General features: G+C 41.5%; 2 protein-coding genes across 4 annotated transcripts in view; one reads left to right on the top strand and one right to left on the bottom strand.

The window, feature by feature from the left end:
• LOC118936606 (uncharacterized) overlaps positions 1–5,440 on the bottom strand; it is a 179,041-nt gene extending 173,601 nt beyond the window's left edge. For all 3 annotated transcript variants that reach the window (XM_090224232.1, XM_090224233.1, XM_090224231.1), the window contains exons 1-2: positions 5,316–5,440; positions 4,212–4,389 (exon numbers count right to left, since the gene is read on the bottom strand). The gene's annotated coding sequence lies outside the window, so the exon portion shown is untranslated. The remainder of the gene's footprint in view (positions 1–4,211; positions 4,390–5,315) is intronic.
• A 2,623-nt stretch (positions 5,441–8,063) lies between these two features.
• On the top strand, positions 8,064–15,361 carry LOC110507357 (short stature homeobox protein 2). The gene is made up of 5 exons (XM_021587297.3): positions 8,064–8,818; positions 10,203–10,411; positions 12,629–12,686; positions 13,207–13,295; positions 13,804–15,361. Exons 1-5 carry the CDS (start codon positions 8,572–8,574, stop codon positions 14,095–14,097), a joined length of 897 nt encoding a protein of 298 aa, XP_021442972.1. The 5' UTR covers positions 8,064–8,571; the 3' UTR covers positions 14,098–15,361.
• The last annotated feature ends 3,326 nt before the right edge of the window (positions 15,362–18,687 follow it).

Genomic DNA, 18,687 nt, shown 5'->3' with positions numbered 1-18,687 from the left:
GGGCTGCAGTAAGCAAGGGCTGCAGTCAGCAGGGGCTGCAGTCAGCAGGGGCTGCAGTAAGCAAGGGATGCAGTCAGCAGGGGCTGCAGTCAGTAGGGGCTGCAGTAAGCAAGGGCTGCAGTCAGCAGGGGCTGCAGTAAGCAAGGGCTGCAGTCAGCAGGGGCTGTAGTAAGCAGGGGCTGCAGTAAGCAGGGGCTGCAGTAAGCAAGGGCTGCAGTCAGCAGGGGCTGCAGTCAGCAGGGGCTGCAGTCAGCAGGGGCTGCAGCCACGGAGCTCCTCAGCTGGGGCTGGGGCTTCCGACAGTGGTGTGGAACAAATGCTATTCTGTTTTGTAAACACTGCCGTTGCCTAAATGGCGCTCTGATTGATAGTGTGAAGCAGCGATCATTGGTGGGAGAGTATGTACATTTGAGGGGGGCTTGTCTGACTCTGAAACAGTTTGAGTAATATTCATTATTAACTATTCTCTTTCTATTTGTTTCTCTCCCGCACCAAATACTCACATATGCTTACTACTAAAAAAACAGGCCCTCTCCATTGGGAGCCCAGCAAGATAAGAGGGGAAGAGAAAAAAAACACTGAACAAATAATAGACGCTGAACTATCAAAACAAACTTGTTACTACTTACTGAGAGAGAAAGAGCACTGTATTACTATTCAACGGGTTGGTTGGATCACAGAGGCGGGTTGGTTCAGGAAGAAGGCTTCCGTCGTGGCCCTGACTCAAGCACTTCAGACTCGCGTTCAGCAGAAGAAACGTCCAGGACAAGACATGTTATTTGAACTTGCAGTATATACACACACACAGGCGTGTGAAGATAATGGAACAAAACACGGCTGGTTCACAGAAAGAGAAAGACGCCGCTACGGCACATGAGAGGGAGGCTGCCTCTGCGCTCCGGCATGACGGAAGCCATCCAAGTGAATAGTGGGAGCAGGGTTGACATGTGCACCAACACTGACTGTGTGTTCGGTGTCAACTCAACGGAAAAGTGTGGGGGGAGCTATTTAATGCCTGGTGAACAGCTAGTGAACACTTGCTGCTCTTCACTGGAGACTTAGGGTAGCGGTTATCTTTACACACGTAGGGTGTGTCCCAAATAGCACCCTGTTCCCTATACGGCGCATTAATTTTGACCACTGGCCTATAGGGAGATGCAGACGTAGCCTCATACATGAAGGCCTAACTTAATCTATTGAACCTGGTATCTATTTTCAACCATTCCTTGGCCATGTCCGACTCCTTGATTTGACAGAAGCACTTCCTAGGCAGCTAATGAATGAGTGGGAAGACTGAAGGCTAATGGTTTAAACGGCTACAACCGGCCCCTCCCCACGCCACCCAGCCGGCCCCAGATCAGTGAGCTATTCTCTCAAGACCACCAATGATTTCCCATCACGCGTAATGGACCCTGACCAAAGCTCATAAATAATTACCATCAACCGGCCTTGTCTAAACGACTGCAGAGGGGAGTGTCAAGCGAGCGTGCGTTTGTAGGAGGCTGGGAGGGGGTTTATGTCCAGTATCTTCAGCAGGGACAGGGAAGATGGTTAAAATAAATGGGAAGATGGATGGAGCCAAATACAGGACCATTCTGGAAGAAAACCTGATGGAGTCTGCAAAAGACCTGAGACTGGGACAGAGATTTGTCTTCCAACAAGACAATGATCCAAAACATAAAGCAAAATCTACAATGGAATGGTTCAAAAATAAACATATCCAGGTGTTAGAATGGCCAAGTCAAAGTCCAGACCTGAATCCAATCGAGAATCTGTGGAAAGAACTGAAAACTGCTGTTCACAAATGCTCTCCATCCAACCTCACTGAGCTCGAGCTGTTTTGCAAGGAGGAATGGGAAAAAATTTCAGTCTCTCGATGTGCAAAACTGATAGAGACATACCCCAAGCGACTTACAGCTGTAATCGCAGCAAAAGGTGGCACTACAAAGTATTAACTTAAGGGGGCTGAATAATTTTGCACGCCCAATTTTTCAGTTTTTGATTTGTTAAAAAAGTTTGAAATATCCAATAAATGTCGTTCCACTTCATGATTGTGTCCCACTTGTTGTTGATTCTTCACAAAAAAATACAGTTTTATATCTTTATGTTTGAAGCCTGAAATGTGGCAAAAGGTCGCAAAGTTCAAGGGGGCCGAATACTTTCGCAAGGCACTGTAGGTCATCGAGAAGGTGAGCATAATCCCCCGCTCGCCTACTAGCAAATTTACACTCTCCTTGACCACTCAACCACTTATCGGTTTCTAGGTCATGGAGGAGAGTAGGACGGAGAAGTCACAGTGAGGACAGACTTTTGCCCAATTGAGAATCTCCCACTAGCAGACCACTGTGGGTACTTCCTTTTCCTTTTGTACTCACCAACACCACATCCACTACTTGTTACATTCAATTACACCACAAATAGGCTTGATGGTGAAGCTTAGAAGGCTCATTGACCACACAAATAACTTATTACTACATACAGTACCTGACAGACCAAACCGAATGTTGTTGAGGGCCAAGTTTGGCCTGCAAACCCCAATTTGGGCGGCCCTGCTCTATAGCAACAATAGTATAAAACCCTATCCCTCTACTCCACCATCCCCTCTATGAATCTCCCTCCCCTTCCCTTTAGCTGTCTGTGTAGTGATGGAGGACAGTGGGAGTAGCCTGATGAATGAAGTACTTTTTTGAAATCGGCCCTAATTAATCGGCCATTCCGATTTATCGGTCGACCTCTACTCTAGACAGCTAGCGGTCCGCGGCTACCAGATGGGCATTCAGAGGACATCGCGACGGAGGAGCCTGTTGAAAAAAACCCTCGGGCGGATTACGTCGGTAGTCCAGTCATGATGGATCGGCAGGGCTCCGTATCGGCAATAAAAGAGGTCCAGGCCAATTGGAAAAATAGGTATTGTAGCCCAAGGAGTGGCTGATGGACCTCTTTAGCTAGCCGGGATATGGGCCTAGCAGAGGCTAGTAGGTCATTTTTGGTGGCCTTTAACCAAAATAACCAAAAGATGTCACCTGCCCCCTTAAGGACGGGAGGTTACCATGTTAGCGCGACTCGAGTCATGTTTGTGCCTGTGAGATTGAGTCTGACTTGTAGAAGTGTTGTCTTCTCTTCCCTAGCAGATGAAACTCAAAACATAGAACAACAACCTAGCTTGTGAACAAACCAATGTACATATTCTAGAAACACAAGGACAAAGTCTCACTTCAGTAGACATTCGTTTCAAGTAAATTAGACCAACTTTTATGCCTGTGCGCAGCGCTTCTGCCAGGCAGTGTTGCAGCACGAGGGGGAATAGGCTATACAGGATTCGTAGTTCTTGACATTGTACGATTCATTTACAAGCAATGAAACGAAATGGCAGAAACACTTTGAAAACAGCTACTGCTGCATTCATTTTACTATAAATGTGATTATACTTGACTATTTTTATTCACAAATTTAAGTGAAATGCTTGCACTCTGGAGCCCTGACCACCCGCCAACGTGGCTGGTGAAATAGACATCTTACCCGGAAAATACCAACATCTACCCGCATTTGGCAGGTGTTAATTTTAGGCCCTGTCCGTCGACATTTCACAGAGATACGCTTGCATTAATTTCGAATGAATATGAAAAGCGTATACCAAAATGTGAAAATACTACATGTCAAAATGAATATCAATCTTCCCTCTACATTCTTTAACGCACTGCGGAGTTACCCATTGGTCTAAAGATGCATTTTGGATTGGACACCCTAAGTAGTAGCTCTATAAAGTAGTATTATCCTACTCAATTGACACCGTCTTTCAATAATTATTATTTTTAAATATATATTTTAAGGCACGTTTCATAAACATATTCGGGATAGCTAGCTAGATATGTAGATGGAGAGATAGAGGAGAGGGATACAGGAGACAAAGTGAGTGGCAGGACGGGGGGATCCAACCGCCGCCTCCACAGGCATATGTGGTGCGGAGATGATGGCACTACCACTAGACCAGCCCCTGTTACAGCTGATGATCCATTACACATTCAGTTTGCTCCTTTATTCATGCACCTCTGTTAGAAGGAGACAGTATGCATGTTCCTCTAGTATTGTACACAGTTCAAGTACCATGCAGGTCTGTCCTTTCTTTCTGCCCTCCTATCTTTGCCAGTGTAGTATAGTAGTTAACTCATCTAACGGTCTCTGTATATTGTAGTATTTCTATATAGACCTACCTCCTGTCTCTGTCTCTGGAGCAGCTGCTGGACCTCTTTCTGTGGCTGGTCACCTGGCTACCGGAGGAGCTGGAGGAATAGGAGCGCCTTCCGTGATTTTCCTTCTTCTTCCTCCTGCTATGGCTGTCCTCCTAGCTGTCAGAGGAGTGGTGTCCCATTATCCCTCACTTCACTGGGTCTGGGAGAGGGAGAAAGCATAACAGCAGGAAAAAGGACGTCTTATTTAATTTAATCAAATCGTTATTCATTGATTTCTCAGACGAAACAGTAGGCCTACATCTAGCCGATTAAACTCAACGATTTACGATGGAGTTGAGCGGCGACTAGTGCGGGCTGACTGGAGTTGCGATGTCACATACAATGTTTTTTGTATATAAACTATTGATTTGAGCACCCAAAGAATAGCCTGCAATTACACATGACATTGTTCTGTGTAATTGCAGGCTATTATTTGGGTGCTCAAATCAGTCGTTTTAAAAGTTCCAGTCCGCCAACACTAGTCGCTGCTCAACTCCATCGTAAAGCGTGGAGTTGAGTTGAGACAGCGTAAATCCTGCAATGAACAGCTGTACTGTGGCGAGAGGCTACGTTGTTTAATGTCCCCATTCCTTCCTTCCTACAAGACTGACAAATAGCTGGCAAAATAACTTTTCTATTCTGAATATACTTGTGCAATCAGTATGTCAAAGAGCTCGTTAGCTAACTTCAACTCGGCTCCACCTGCCTTAAGAGAGCGTGGACAGAATGTAAACAATGAACTTACATTATCATAGCGCTAACTAGCGACAGTTTACGCTATCAAGCATAATGGCTAGCTTTGCATTCCCAAATAATTGTTGAAATAGCTACCGTTTATGCATGTGTTAAAAATATACTGTGAAGTTTTCATTTTCAGGTTATAGCATGCAGGCAGAATTTGCCATTTCAAGACTGCTGGTATGCTAGCTATCGTGTTAGCTTTAGTTTGCAGCGAAGCACAGCTGACTAACTTATAGGCATTTTTGTGTTACGGTAAATAGCTACAACGTTGTTACCAGCATTGATGTATTTCAAACATTACTTATACAGTGACTGTAAATTTGGGGGAAAAACAACAATTCATACCAGGTATCATGCGACAAATATTCCTCCTTCATTTGAAAACCACTCGAAATACACCACCATGCACTGCTCAAAAGACTAAACTAGTAGATCGAGAGCACATCGATTGAAGAACGCTCGGATGAAACACGCAGGCAAGAGAATCTATAACAGAGCTATCGTTCGTATGTCTCTCAATCAATGATCTCTATGCTACTCTTGTCATATTTTACAATTGTGTATGTTTAGCCTATATTTCGTGAAGTTGCATAACTTTTGTTACGTTATATCGTATATAGCCTAGGCTATGGGAAACAGTAGCATGAAGTTGTAGGCCTATAATAAAACGGTCATTTTTTTATTTTGAGATATTATGAGTGTAAAATAAACTGTGAATGCCGAATAATCTCCGAATTGGTTATAATTGCAAATCTTACTGCTCATGTCATTTGAGGAAAATGTAGACTTGTAGACCTATCAGACCTGCAATCAAGATTACATTTTTACAATTAGTCTACATTTTAATAATTTAGCAGACGCTGTTATCCAGAGCGATTTACAGTTAGTGCATTCATTTTAAGATAGTTTGGTGGGACAACCACATATCACAGTCCAATCACATATTTGGCGCCTCACATAGAATATAAATTATCATTAGGCATATTTCAAAGGAATATCACCCACACTCTCACTCTGATTCGGCACTGAAGTATTTCTAGGCTAATCAGATTTCACGCAACTTGACGCATTAGGACTTGAAGTCCATTATAGAGCAGATAGGCTAAAGCAAAGTACCATTTCTTTGTTTTTTTGTCTTGCTTTATGGTTAAGGTTGTCGCGTTACATTCAAATAGTACGATATGAAAGCCATGTCAATGATGTCAGACTATTCCAAGTTTCTTCTTATAACCTACTTTAACAAAGGATTCTTCCCAAATAGACTACCTATTAAATAAACGAGAGAAAGCATTTGGGGTTGCTTGAAGAACATTCGTATGTGCACCCCATGCATTTGCTCTCATTAGGCCTACTTTGAATTAATAATAATAATTTGATAGGTTTAGGAGTAATTTAAGCCTAACATGTATTGTGCTAGAATTAATTGAATAGAAATGTTGCTCTTTGGTCCACAGGTTTTGTCTTCACGCGCGCAACACGCACACACACATACAAACACACATACGCAAAAGGCACACATACCCACATACACACACAAAGGGAGCATATCATTTTTGGGGGGTTGATTATCCATTTAGGCCTATTAGAGTGAATACAGGTTATATAGCATATAAACTCCTAAAATACCATAGGCCTAGTCTAAATAAATGTCCGATAGCCAATAGTTTTCTTGTTTCTCGGTTTTCCTATGTTAAAACTTTAACTCGGAGATGGTTCCATGGTAGTTTACGTATGCGGAATACTAACTTTTTATTAACTTATTGGAAAGGGTGTTCTATTAGTAGCCTAACCTTTACGACATCCCACGTTGAAATGGATCGAACATGTTTATCTTTGCAATTGATAGAACTTAAACTACTAAAGTGTGTAGGTCTTTGTACTTATTGTGATATAAATAGCAGGTTACAGATTAATTTAAATTATCTAGCCTAATAGCAGCCTATAATTTCTGCTGCTTTCAGAGGCCGCAGAAAAATAATTAATGCCTAAGGTTCAAGAGCGGAGACATCATTAATTTTTAATAAGGGGAATTGTTCGAGCCTGTGTGTGGAAAAAATATTTATATAGATTATCAATAAACGCGCTTTAATTTTGCATCAAATTTACAAGTGATAGCCTATCATACAGCTGTATCCCATCCCATTCCGGCTTATATTTAGCCTTTTTCAGTTCACTTAATTGCTTTGTCCCCACGGCATCCAGTAACCTTCACCGTAAATGAACCATTGTTTATTTATTTTGCAAATGTGCAATAATTTCAATAGGCAGTCAACTTAAGAAACCATAATTAACACGCCCAATGGCAACGCATCACATGAAAAGCTTTAATTAAACGTTTAGTTGCTGTTTAACATTCTAATGGCGTGAGAAAGTCTATCGAGATTTGATATTAAGCAATATAGTTTCCCTAATGACTTCAGATTAATATAATTGCTGATTTAAAATGTAAATACATTATCTAATAAATTAAGACAAAAATGTGAGATCAGTTTTATCATTTCAGTTGTCATCTGAAGACATTTGAAGAACAAAAACTATTGATCATAATTATCTGGTCATTCATAGCCTCAATTAAAAACAGGCTTGTAAAAAACTAAATCAAAATCGAATAATGAATTATGCTATCTTCCAAATCATGGGAGAAATATGTATTACTTTTATCATTTGTATTATTATTATCATTATTATTATGATTACTATTGTTATTGTTATTATTATTATTATTGTGATTATTATTAATATGATAGCTGCTTATCAAATTATTGTTCTTACAAATTACACACCACAAATTACTAACAAGTAACATATACAAACTATCAACATGCAGAATAGTTTATCTGTTATTGCTTCAACTATGTGTTTATTTGCTGTTATTTGAGCAGAAAACATTGTTCAAACGCGTTATCGTTGCATGTGAGTCAAGGTGAGTGTCTGGCTACGGTGAGCCTCCACCAAGCATCCCAGTTGGTCCTCTCTTTACCTTTCTCTCTCCGTATCACTGTCGCTGTCTCTTTTTTTCCCAGATCACAGAGATTTGGAGGAAGCTCCGTTATGTGCTCCCCGCACGAGCTTGTCATTTTCAGTTTTAGCCACACCCCTGCAGAAATCCTGCCCATCTCCCTGGTGTTTAAAAAACTAATTCAGGACAATAGCAACGAATCCACGCTTAATTAAATTAATTAGTCCTTCTTGTCAATCTTGGATTAATGGCCAATAGCAACCTCGTAAGAATGATGTGAAATCTGAAGGGCTGCTAATCTGTTTTTCGATGCTGTCAGTACAGGCGAAGGGAAGGGGGCTCATCCCGGCATCCTGAGGGGAGGTAATTTGCACAGATCAAGGGGCAGGCGTTGCAAAGTATAAATACTGTGACTTCAATAGCGGATCACCAGCAGGTTGGAACTCCGCAGCAAGAAGAATTTGTCGAGATCTTATACATTTAGCTGCAGCACGAGATCCAGAGTTGGCAACAACATCACCTTGCATTTAGGTCGTCTAAAATAAACACTCTTGATGTCTTAAACTGTTGTGGAACTGAGAGAGAGAGAGAACGAGAGAGCGAGAGTGAGAGACCAAGACGAGGAGATTTTTTGGAGCAGTGATGGAAGAACTTACCGCGTTTGTGTCGAAGTCTTTTGATCAGAAAGTGAAGGAAAAGAAGGAAGTGATCACGTACAGGGAGGTGCTGGAGACCGGATCCGCGCGAGCCAGGGAGGGTCTCGCCAGCGATCCGAATCGCGAGGAAATGAACGATATCGCTCGGGTAGACGCGCGATCGCCAGGCAGGGAACCGGACATGCTGGGGCCAGAGAGAACCAGGGATGTGGGAAGCCCGAAACTGATCGATGGTAAACTAGCCTCCAGCTATGCGTTCATACGGTTTTCTTATGCGATGTACTATAATGCAACTGCTTTGAGGTTAAACAAAGTCAACATCTTTTTGAATTATGCTCTAACGTTCATACTTTGGGAATACCCCGTGCGCTAACTTTGACAAACATGTCACCGGCCTAGTCAAAGAACATATCCTTGCATGCTTTTGTGTATATCGCAGGGGGAAAAACAAATGAAGGTGTTGCTTCTATAAGTTGGTATACGTTTATATGCCTACGTGCATGTTTTAGCACTCTTTTGTATTTTGAATGTTGCCCAATTACAAGTTTAGCTTCATGTGACTGTGAGGGACACTAAAAGTAATCTTACGTTTATAGCCTAGTTGTTGTCATAATGTGTAGTGGCTGTGTAATGCAATGTTGAGTGTAATACCAGGTCCACAATTGAATTAGGTAGGTCTATCCGGTTAAGTGCTTTTCTGTCTGAAGAGAAATGGTATAGCATGCTTTTAAAAGATAAACGCATTTATTTTGGAATTATCAAGTCCACAATTGGACCATGGCTGGTCACTGTGTAACCCCATCTGAAACGCGATATAATTTCAGTAACAAGAAACAATGTGTTGTATTGAGATATTCATCAACCGCATACAGACAAAAAGGCTGGGAGAAAAGATGGCTATTTAAATGATCCAATAACACAAAAAATCAACAGGCCTAGCAGAAATTATTCATATTAATGTATTTATGTTTTTCATACATGTTCTCTAATCATTTAATTGGATTATGTCATCAGTAATTATGCATCCTAATCATAATAATAATAATAATATTAATTGGAATAGGTATTTTCGCTATATTGACTATCATATTGATCACTAATTGCATTGGCCTAGATCAAACAAATAGCCTAATGTTGCATTAGCTGGGATGGTAATCTTTTACGTCTTCAAATGTTAATAATCAGTCGTTTCACTTTATACAACCGTGGAGAATGACATTGGGCAGATACAATTAGATAAATCCCACACTTGCACAACGGGTAGGCCTATACCTTAGTACAAATCATATCATAGCCATTACAATACAATTGTAGTGACATCATGAACAATATAAACCGAGCTGCTGGTCCTATATCCTAAACAGGAAAACACGAGCTATGATAAGCGATAGGACATCCAACAGTGAGCACCTCAATGCATATTTATAAGGAGTTAACAATTGAGGACCTTTCTGTAGGACTACAAAACATCCGAAGCTGATATTGGTGTAATGCTTGGGAGGATGGATCCACATGTTCGCTTTAGGAAGGTCGTTGTGTGATGCCTCCTCCTCTACCCTTGTATAGCTGAGGCCTTTTTACTCACCCTCATTCATTTGCTGCTACCCTTCTCTGTAGGTACCACGCACATGAAAGAGAGAAAAGAGGACACAAAGCAAATGGAGGACGAGGCACAGACTAAAATCAAGCAGAGGAGAAGTCGGACTAACTTTACACTGGAGCAATTGAACGAGCTAGAGCGGCTTTTCGATGAGACCCACTATCCAGATGCCTTCATGCGGGAGGAGCTGAGCCAGCGGCTAGGGCTGTCCGAGGCTCGAGTACAAGTAAGGGGCTCTCTATCTTCTTTAGGTTTGTTGTCTATGTGTAAAGATGTCGTGTGTTGCTCATATTAGGAATATTTGACAAAAGAGAACCCGATGTCTAGAGGAAACAGTTGTCCTCATGTTCTCGACTATACTTTTACGCACAGAGGGAAACCATGTACCACTACCGGTCTCTTGAGAATGGGGTTTATTTACATGCTTCTTGTGCCTTTTTTTGGGGGGGGGGGGGGGGGGGCATAGCACCATTCTAGAAAGTTACACTATAAACAATTGATCAACATTTTATAGTTGATGTATTTGGCTATCAAGAAAACTAAAACTGAAATGTTAAAATGGATGAAATCTGATTTTCTGAATATGCTGTGTTTCTCTCTCTCTCTGTGTGTCTGTGTGTGTGTGTGTGTGCGCGCGCGCGCGCGTGTGTGTGAGCGAGAGAGAATAAAGAAAGAAAGAGTGAGAATAAAGAAAGAGAGTTATTCCATGTAAAAAAGAATAACGCTGTACAGTGTATCTCAATGAAGGCCTATAATCTTGTCATATATGTAGGCCTATCGTGCAAACCACATTGTGCCAAGTTTCAGATTACAATTTTGTTTAAAAAAATATTATTATACGATCAATTTAATTTTAAATCAGACATTCAAAATCCTGTAGAAAACAAACACAATATTTGTCCCCACTTTGTTAGTAACCTATATGTTGCTCGCACGAGATACATCTGTCTTGTATTTTTTCCACCGGGAAAGACCATCTGTACTACTGAAACCCAATAAGCGGTTTCGGAGAGGGGGGGACGTCAGTCTCTGTGTAACCGGAGAAGAGTGACTGAGCCGAGCAATGACAATGAACATAGACATCGGTTCTGATCTGATTTATCAAACCCCATAATATCTTATTTCAGCCTCTTTCATCCCTTATGCATCGGCCCAGGGAGACGACGGAGCGAGTATTTATTCACTGAATATGTCGGTTCTTTCTAAAATATCATAAAACGAGCCAAAAAGACCTCCCTCCCCCATAAAAGTTAAAGCAAGCGCTTTTTGCAACGTATCCCGGCGAGAGTTGGAATTTTACCAAGGCGTATTGTGTCACAAGCAAGGCGAGTGCAAGGAGCACAGCTCGAGGATTTACATAAATTATGTATTATTTTCTTCCCAAATCAAGATCTGCTGCTTTTTCTATTTTCAGTACATGATGTAAACGACCATGCGATTCATTGGGCCCTTTTCTAGCCACAGTTGCATGCAGGGATGAAATGACCATTTCCGGCACAAAGGCCAATTTATTTTTGTTTTAAAGTAGCAACGTCTTTGCTTACTTCGCGGTGGGCTATTTGCTTCTGTTTTCAGTCTACGTAAAGATTTATAATAAAATCAATAAGACACGAGATGTGTGTTATATTGCATTGTTGACACGGCTACGTGGTCAAAATATGAGGATGGCGCTTACGACATATTGATAGACTTATCAATATAATTTCCATTCTGTCCATGATGCGCTCTGTGCAGGAGAATTGGTAATCTGTGTTGTGGGCTAATTTATCCACAGCTTTGTAGGGGATTCAAAGTAGATTATCATAGTAATGAGACGCCTTATCTCCGTTCCAAGATAGCCTACTCCTCGGAACATTATGCTTTTAAAGAACAGACATAAAGGAAAAGAGCTATCCTCAGAAAGAGCTTTGTGTAGGGCGTGTTATGGCGGTAATTAAACGAAACTGTAAAGCATTTAAATGCTTCAGTAACATAGATTTTCCTGCAGATTAAGGTAATTAATTTCACCAGCCATTAATGAGAGAGAGCTTTTCTCAGATCACGTTGCTCAGATGTCCAAAGCCGTAATCACTTAATGCTATCCGATATCAGAGAAGCAATTCGGTTCTTCTGGGACGCTAATCTATAGAAAGATGAAACCAGTGCTGAGAAGGTAATTTATTTTGATCAAATATAGCCTGCAAATGTCAAACAAGTGTGTTTACACAGCTATAATATGATAATAACATTCCCCCTTTTCGTTGTGGTCTACTTTCTTACGTTGTATTTAGCCAGCCCCCTTGTACATGTAATAATTAAAATCTGGTGTTAAGCGTGCGCATTAATATTTCAGGGCTCCTTTGGGATATTGTTTTTCTGCGGTTGTTGTCATTTTGAGCGGAATTACACATGCCCTCACAAGCAGCTGCCAATCACGGTCACTAATTAATTTCTCTCCCCGCAGGTTTGGTTTCAGAACCGGAGGGCCAAATGCAGAAAGCAGGAGAATCAGTTACACAAAGGTGCGTTTTTATTCTTTGTCCATCTGCCATTTTACGCGTCGTGATAATAATGGTTTACATTTGGAAAGGGTTACAAGAACATATTTGAAAACCATAACCATCAAGGGTGCCTACAAATTAAAATTCACCAAATGCACAACAACAAATGCTTTCCAACCCTGTTCCTGGATAGCTTCCGTCCTGTAGGTTTCCACTCCAACCCTAATCTAGCGCACATGATTCTAATAATTAGCTGGTTAATAAACTGAATCAGGTTAGTTACAAATGGGTTTGGATTGAAAACATACAGGACGGTAGCTCTCCAGGAACAGGGTTGTAGAGTCTTGCTACAGGCTATATGGTGCAAAAAAATCAATAGCGTTTGAATGGCAGTAGGCTCCCTGAATCGTTATCCTGATGTGCTATTTGCACTCCATTATTTTGGATAATGGAATTGTTTGTTGTTTCCGGAGTATACATATTTGCCTCAATTATAATCTGGAGACTATTTCCCTTACAGATGTCCTATCTTTTTTTCCAGGAGTTCTCATTGGAGCCGCGAGTCAGTTTGAAGGTTGTCGCGTAGCGCCATATGTCAACGTGGGGGCCTTACGGATGCCATTCCAACAGGCAAGTTACTTTGAAGCGTGCAGTCTTTGACTAAACCAATCACCAGACTGCTGTCTTGGCACGGGCCTTGTCCAAGTGGTATGGGACAACAGTGTTCCAATAATAGTGTGTTACAAAAATCTTATTCAGATAATCCTATAAGGCCTTTTAGGCTTGTTATCAGACCCTCAAGTGAATACCCATTGTAGCCTATGCCACATATTAATAGAAAATCCCCCCAGTCGTTAGAGATTCTTAAATTGTGTCCTCAAGTTTTAATACTGACTTTTGATTCAATTGACATAGTGTGTTTTATGTCGGCTTGCATTCAACAATATGGATCAACAGGGTTGGATTCAATTCCATCTCAATTCCATCTGAAAGGGCCATTTTCAAATTCATATCATCGGATCTTGTAATTGAAATGTAATTGGACCCAATGAATACTTTATGAAATTTATACAAGACAGCCTTCCACAAGTTAGCTAATATGTTTCTCCCCTCTCTTCCCCCATCCGTGCGTCCGTAGGATAGTCATTGCAACGTGCCGCCCTTCTCCTTTCAGGTCCAGGCGCAACTGCAGTTGGACAGCGCGGTGGCCCACGCGCACCATCACCTGCACTCTCACCTGGCAGCGCACGCCCCTTACATGATGTTTCCGGGCCCGCCATTTGGTTTGCCCTTGGCTACGCTCGCGGCTGAATCCGCCTCTGCTGCCTCGGTTGTGGCCGCAGCTGCAGCCGCCAAAAACACCAACAAAAACTCCAGTATTGCAGATCTGAGACTCAAGGCCAAAAAACACGCGGCAGCTCTGGGACTGTGACTAGGCGTGCAACAAGGTGTATATGGCGTCTAAAAAGGCCTACATTATTGACTTGAGAGTCATCAACAACGCAGAGGCATCAAAACAAAAAATGCTTTACAAAGTGAAAGCAAGGACATATATGTTTTTTTGTTTGTTTTTTAAACGAAGGACATCATGTATAACTATAGAAAATAGGCTATTTATGAGATAAAAACAAAGATAGACTGTGAAATCGATAATAAAGGGCGGGAGTTGATATAGGCTACGTCTTCACAAATGCCACGTGGTAACTGCACCAACGTGAAACTAGGGTGGAGGTGTCAACGAGCAAGATTTCCAAGAGGAACGATGCCGCATGGGACGTTCGACTCTTTGTGAAACAAGGAGAACTATTCTGCGTTGTTTTTCATTATTAGGCTATGTTATTTCCTTTTGACACTATAGAGGCTGGCCTCGTTATATTTCAAAAACGTGTTCACTGTAAAGGAAACAGCGGATGTTCGTGAACGAATAGAGACAACAACAACAAAAAATACACTTATGTGACAGGTTTTTTTCTGTTATTTTTCTTGTCCAAATGAAAACTCCTCTGCAGTGTTGCATGAATGTCTTTCCTCACAGATGACGTTATTTGAGTCGGTTCCATTTCACTCTCGTGCTCTCCCTCCGTGGACAGCAGACAGACAGACAGACACTCCGAGGACCTGATGAAGCTCTCACTTCAATGTCACAGTATTTGGATTTCGTGGCTTCTAGACGTGTCAGGATGTGTGGAATTCAGACATTTGCCCGAAAATGTTACATTATTTTGCGAATGGTGAACTTCCGTTAGTCTATGTTTTATACAATGCAATGGAGTGCATTTGCGAGTGATTCGACCTACTGAAAGCGCAATATATGTCACATGTTAAGAATGACAAAATATTTGGTCAATAATTGCAGTAGGCTATATGTGAGACGGTACGGAGCACATGTAAAATATGTTAATACACAAGAAACATGCATTATTTTTTGTTATTTTGTGGCTTATGAGTGCATTGTGAGAGCATTTTTGTTTTCTATTTTACTGTCTTTCCGTGTGTAAAAATCATGTGCATTCTGTAGGCTATGTAATGTTGATGTTTTTATAACAGTAAAAGTGAACGTAGCCCCTACCTGAGGCACGGATTTCTAAAAATATCATAGAAATTCTTATACTTTTTTCATCACTTATGTGAAACGTGAACTCACCTGAACAACATGTTTTCGGTTCATAGAATAAATCAACTGAAGTTTCTTTTTATGATAGCCTCTGTTTACATTATTTTTTCATTCAAATGTGTCTCATGTGTGGGGTGTAGCCTAGTTTCGATGGATAAACTTGTTACAAAATATATTAATTTCATATGATTATTGCTGTATTATTCCATATTATTTTTGCACAAAGGGTATTATTACAATTATTATAATGGGCTAAGATGCATTATTATTATTTAGTCTACTACTTCTGCTACTACCATTGATTGTATTCAGGTTGTAGGCCTTGCCTACACAGACTTATGGAAGGCTACATAAATGATTCATGTTTCGATATATTTGATCCAGTTGTGTCAGGCCCGTTTAGCCACGTGTTATTTTTTTTCTCAGGATCATGGACATCTTTGTCATAGTCCCTAACCTTTCCAAACCAGTACATTATTCAAAATGTTTTGTTACATTTCAGACCTCTGTGGAAAAGGTGTCAAATATCGCATTGAAGACGATAGTAAAATGCTTATAGAATATTACAAGTCCATTGAATACACGGAAAAATCCCGAAAAGACACGAAGACTGTTTGATGGCGTGTAATGATGGTGTGTAATGATAATGTGTAATGCCGGTGTGGTGATGTAGCTGTTTCGGGAACTTTTCACTGGTCTAGCCTTACAGTTGTCTCTTATGTAAGGCCAGCTCGTTTTTACACACATCATTACATTTCCAATAATTGCTTTATTCCAGATGCTTTCAAAATGCTTTCAAAATATACCATAGGCTACATTTGAAATAGGTTCTTTGTTTTTGGAATTAGGCTACCATTTAAATATCAATTTGAGAATTATTTTATGGTGAGCAAAATCATTATTGTCTATTAGGCCACTGTTTGGCATGACGCTCAGATGAATTCGTTTCGTTTTTAATTCCAAACACTTGTACAGACAGATTGGAAATGTCTACACAGTTTAATATGGTTCATTGAGACTGCGCGTCATGCATAGAGACCCCTTGACTTCCAGAGCAAATTGGCCTGACTTGTTTCCGGACATCTTAACCGGTCATTACTGAGGATTTAATAAACACCTGACACGAGAGCCGATTTTAGAGCAATGCGGATCACATTACCAGCCGATATTTCCATACAAAACACAATGTATTTTGCTATTAATTAATACCGCTCTCACAGATGCACTAGACTCTAGAGTGCTTGTGTATCTTGCCGTTTGGGTTGGATTCAGACGCCAAAACTATTGAATTATTGATCACTCCCCTTACCAGTAGTGGAGGAGAGAACGAAACCGGGCCTGCTAATGGAGGCGCACGCACTTGCACTCATGTAAATAAGTAGGGGCCATTCCCATACCAGGTTCCTGCTACTTTAGGCCGTTTTTTAAGTCAGTTAGACAGGAACCATTCTAATGACTTGCACGTGCTGGGATAGAAACGTGTCGTTTAAGAGTGGAGATGTTTTTAGTTGATATTTTTATGTTTCTAGAGACTATTTCTACTATTACTGCTATGTTGGGGGTCACCATGGTTTGCATGCAGCCTATTGCTCCCTCTCTCCAGGCATCCATATCAGTTTTGAGGTGGAGAGCCTGAGAGGGTCCGAGGAGACAACGAGACGGGGACACACAAGTGCTTTTCTAGATTAGCCATGGGGCGAACAACGACTCTCACCCTCCTTTCCACACACTCTCAAGACACAGGTCCCACACCGCCACCGGGGAGCCAGACACCCCTCCCCGCGGTCTGTCTTCCTCTTTGCCACCCCCCCCCCTCCCTCCCTCCCTCCCTCCCTCCCTCCCTCCCTCCCTCCCTCCCTCCTATACTTCTCAGGCTCTGTCTCTCCGTCTCTCCATTATCCATCTCTATACACTGAATCACAGGACGAAGAGTTCAGCAGAGGCGGTGTAATCAAGACTCAAGAGTCCTTGGAGCATGAAAAGACACCAGAAAACACAACACCAACACCAGACATCTAATAAGCCCCCCCCCCCCCCCCCCCCCCCCCCCCCAGCAAAGACACAACCCCAGCCCATATTAGTCACACCATGCTTACATCTCAAATGGCACCCTATTCCTTATATAGTGCACTACTATAGCTCCAGGGCTTTGGTTAAAAGTAGTGCACTAGGGAATAGGGTGCCAAGGGGATCTGGTCAAAAGTAGTGCACTATATAGGGAATAGGGTGCTATTTGTGATGCCGCCCATACCACCCGGTTGGTTCCCTAGCAAAGAATCCTTCATATCAACTGTTCGTGACCTGTTGCTAAATTTACCTCTCTATAATCATGCTGCAGACAATAACATTGCAGTATCATTTCCTGTGCAAAGGCACTTGGGTCCTTTATCAAATGAGCCCTCGTATAACATTTTCTTTGCTCACAGTGGTGTCAGTTTGTTTCATCATAAGTTTGTTTATTTTGGTACGAAAACAAAAGTAGTTTTATTGTCACAGACACCAGATAGGTGCAGTGGAATGTGTTGTTTTACAGGGTCAGCCATAGTAGTACGGCACCCCTGAGCAAATTAGGATAAAGTGTCTTGCTCAAGGACACATCTACAGATTATCCACCTTGTCAGCTGAGGTTTTCAAACCAGCGACCTGTGAGTTACTGGCCTAACGCTCTAACCGCTAGGTTACCTGCCACCCCTAATGGTATTGGGTAGTGGGTATGTAGTAAATGGTAGTGGGTATGTCAGATATCAACAAGCTCTCACAGTCTCACTGCAGAATTAGACGTTTAGCCACGTTTCTACAAATGTCCAATTTTGAAGTTGCTCCAAACATTACATTTCAAATAGTTTTTGACACCCTGGGTTGACTCCTCATGCTCAGTATTATACCTTTTCTCCAAAAGTAAAATGTCAAAGTTGTTACAAATGTCAATTTTACAAGGTTAAGGGTTAAGGTTTTGGATAGGGTTAAAACATTAAAGGCATACTTCGGGATTTTGGTAATGAGGCCCTTTCTGAATTTGTGGATACCATGTTTATGTCTCTGTGTCCAGTATGAAGGAAGTTAAGAGGTAGTTTTGCATGGGAATGCTAACTATATTGTTAGTGTAATGACTGGAAGTCTATGGGTATCTACTAGCATGCTAGTTAAGGAAAGGGTTAAGGTTTGGGATAGGGTTAAAACAAAACAATATAAATGAGTGTTCACCACTGGGATAGCAGCCAGGTCACCCATGATACAAGTCAGTATTAGACGTTCATCCATGTCTGAGGACGTCGGGAGATGACGTGGAAGCCGGCCACTAGGGGCAACAGTGAACACCGTTACCTTCAAAGTAGGTTTTGGTTTTGCTTGGGCATTGTAGACAGGAATGGATGTAAGCATCTGCCGCTGGTGTCAAGGGTCACATGT

This window comes from Oncorhynchus mykiss, chromosome 27, assembly GCF_057628025.1.
Source record: "Oncorhynchus mykiss isolate SJ-2025 chromosome 27, ASM5762802v1, whole genome shotgun sequence".
In the NCBI taxonomy this organism is placed as follows: Eukaryota; Metazoa; Chordata; class Actinopteri; order Salmoniformes; family Salmonidae; genus Oncorhynchus; species Oncorhynchus mykiss.
The sequence above is the reverse complement of the archived record's forward strand: the minus strand, read 5'-3'. Positions and strand labels throughout refer to the sequence as shown.

What these genes read in the sequence shown, in the direction of transcription:
- LOC110507357 (XM_021587297.3), top strand. Translation starts at nt 8,572, where the DNA reads ATGGAAGAACTTACCGCGTTTGTGTCGAAGTCTTTTGATCAGAAAGTG. An exon ending in TGTCCGAGGCTCGAGTACAA is followed by an intron (nt 10,412 to 12,628) that starts GTAAGGGGCTCT and finishes CTCTCCCCGCAG; the next exon opens with GTTTGGTTTCAGAACCGGAG. An exon ending in GGAGAATCAGTTACACAAAG is followed by an intron (nt 12,687 to 13,206) that starts GTGCGTTTTTAT and finishes CTTTTTTTCCAG; the next exon opens with GAGTTCTCATTGGAGCCGCG.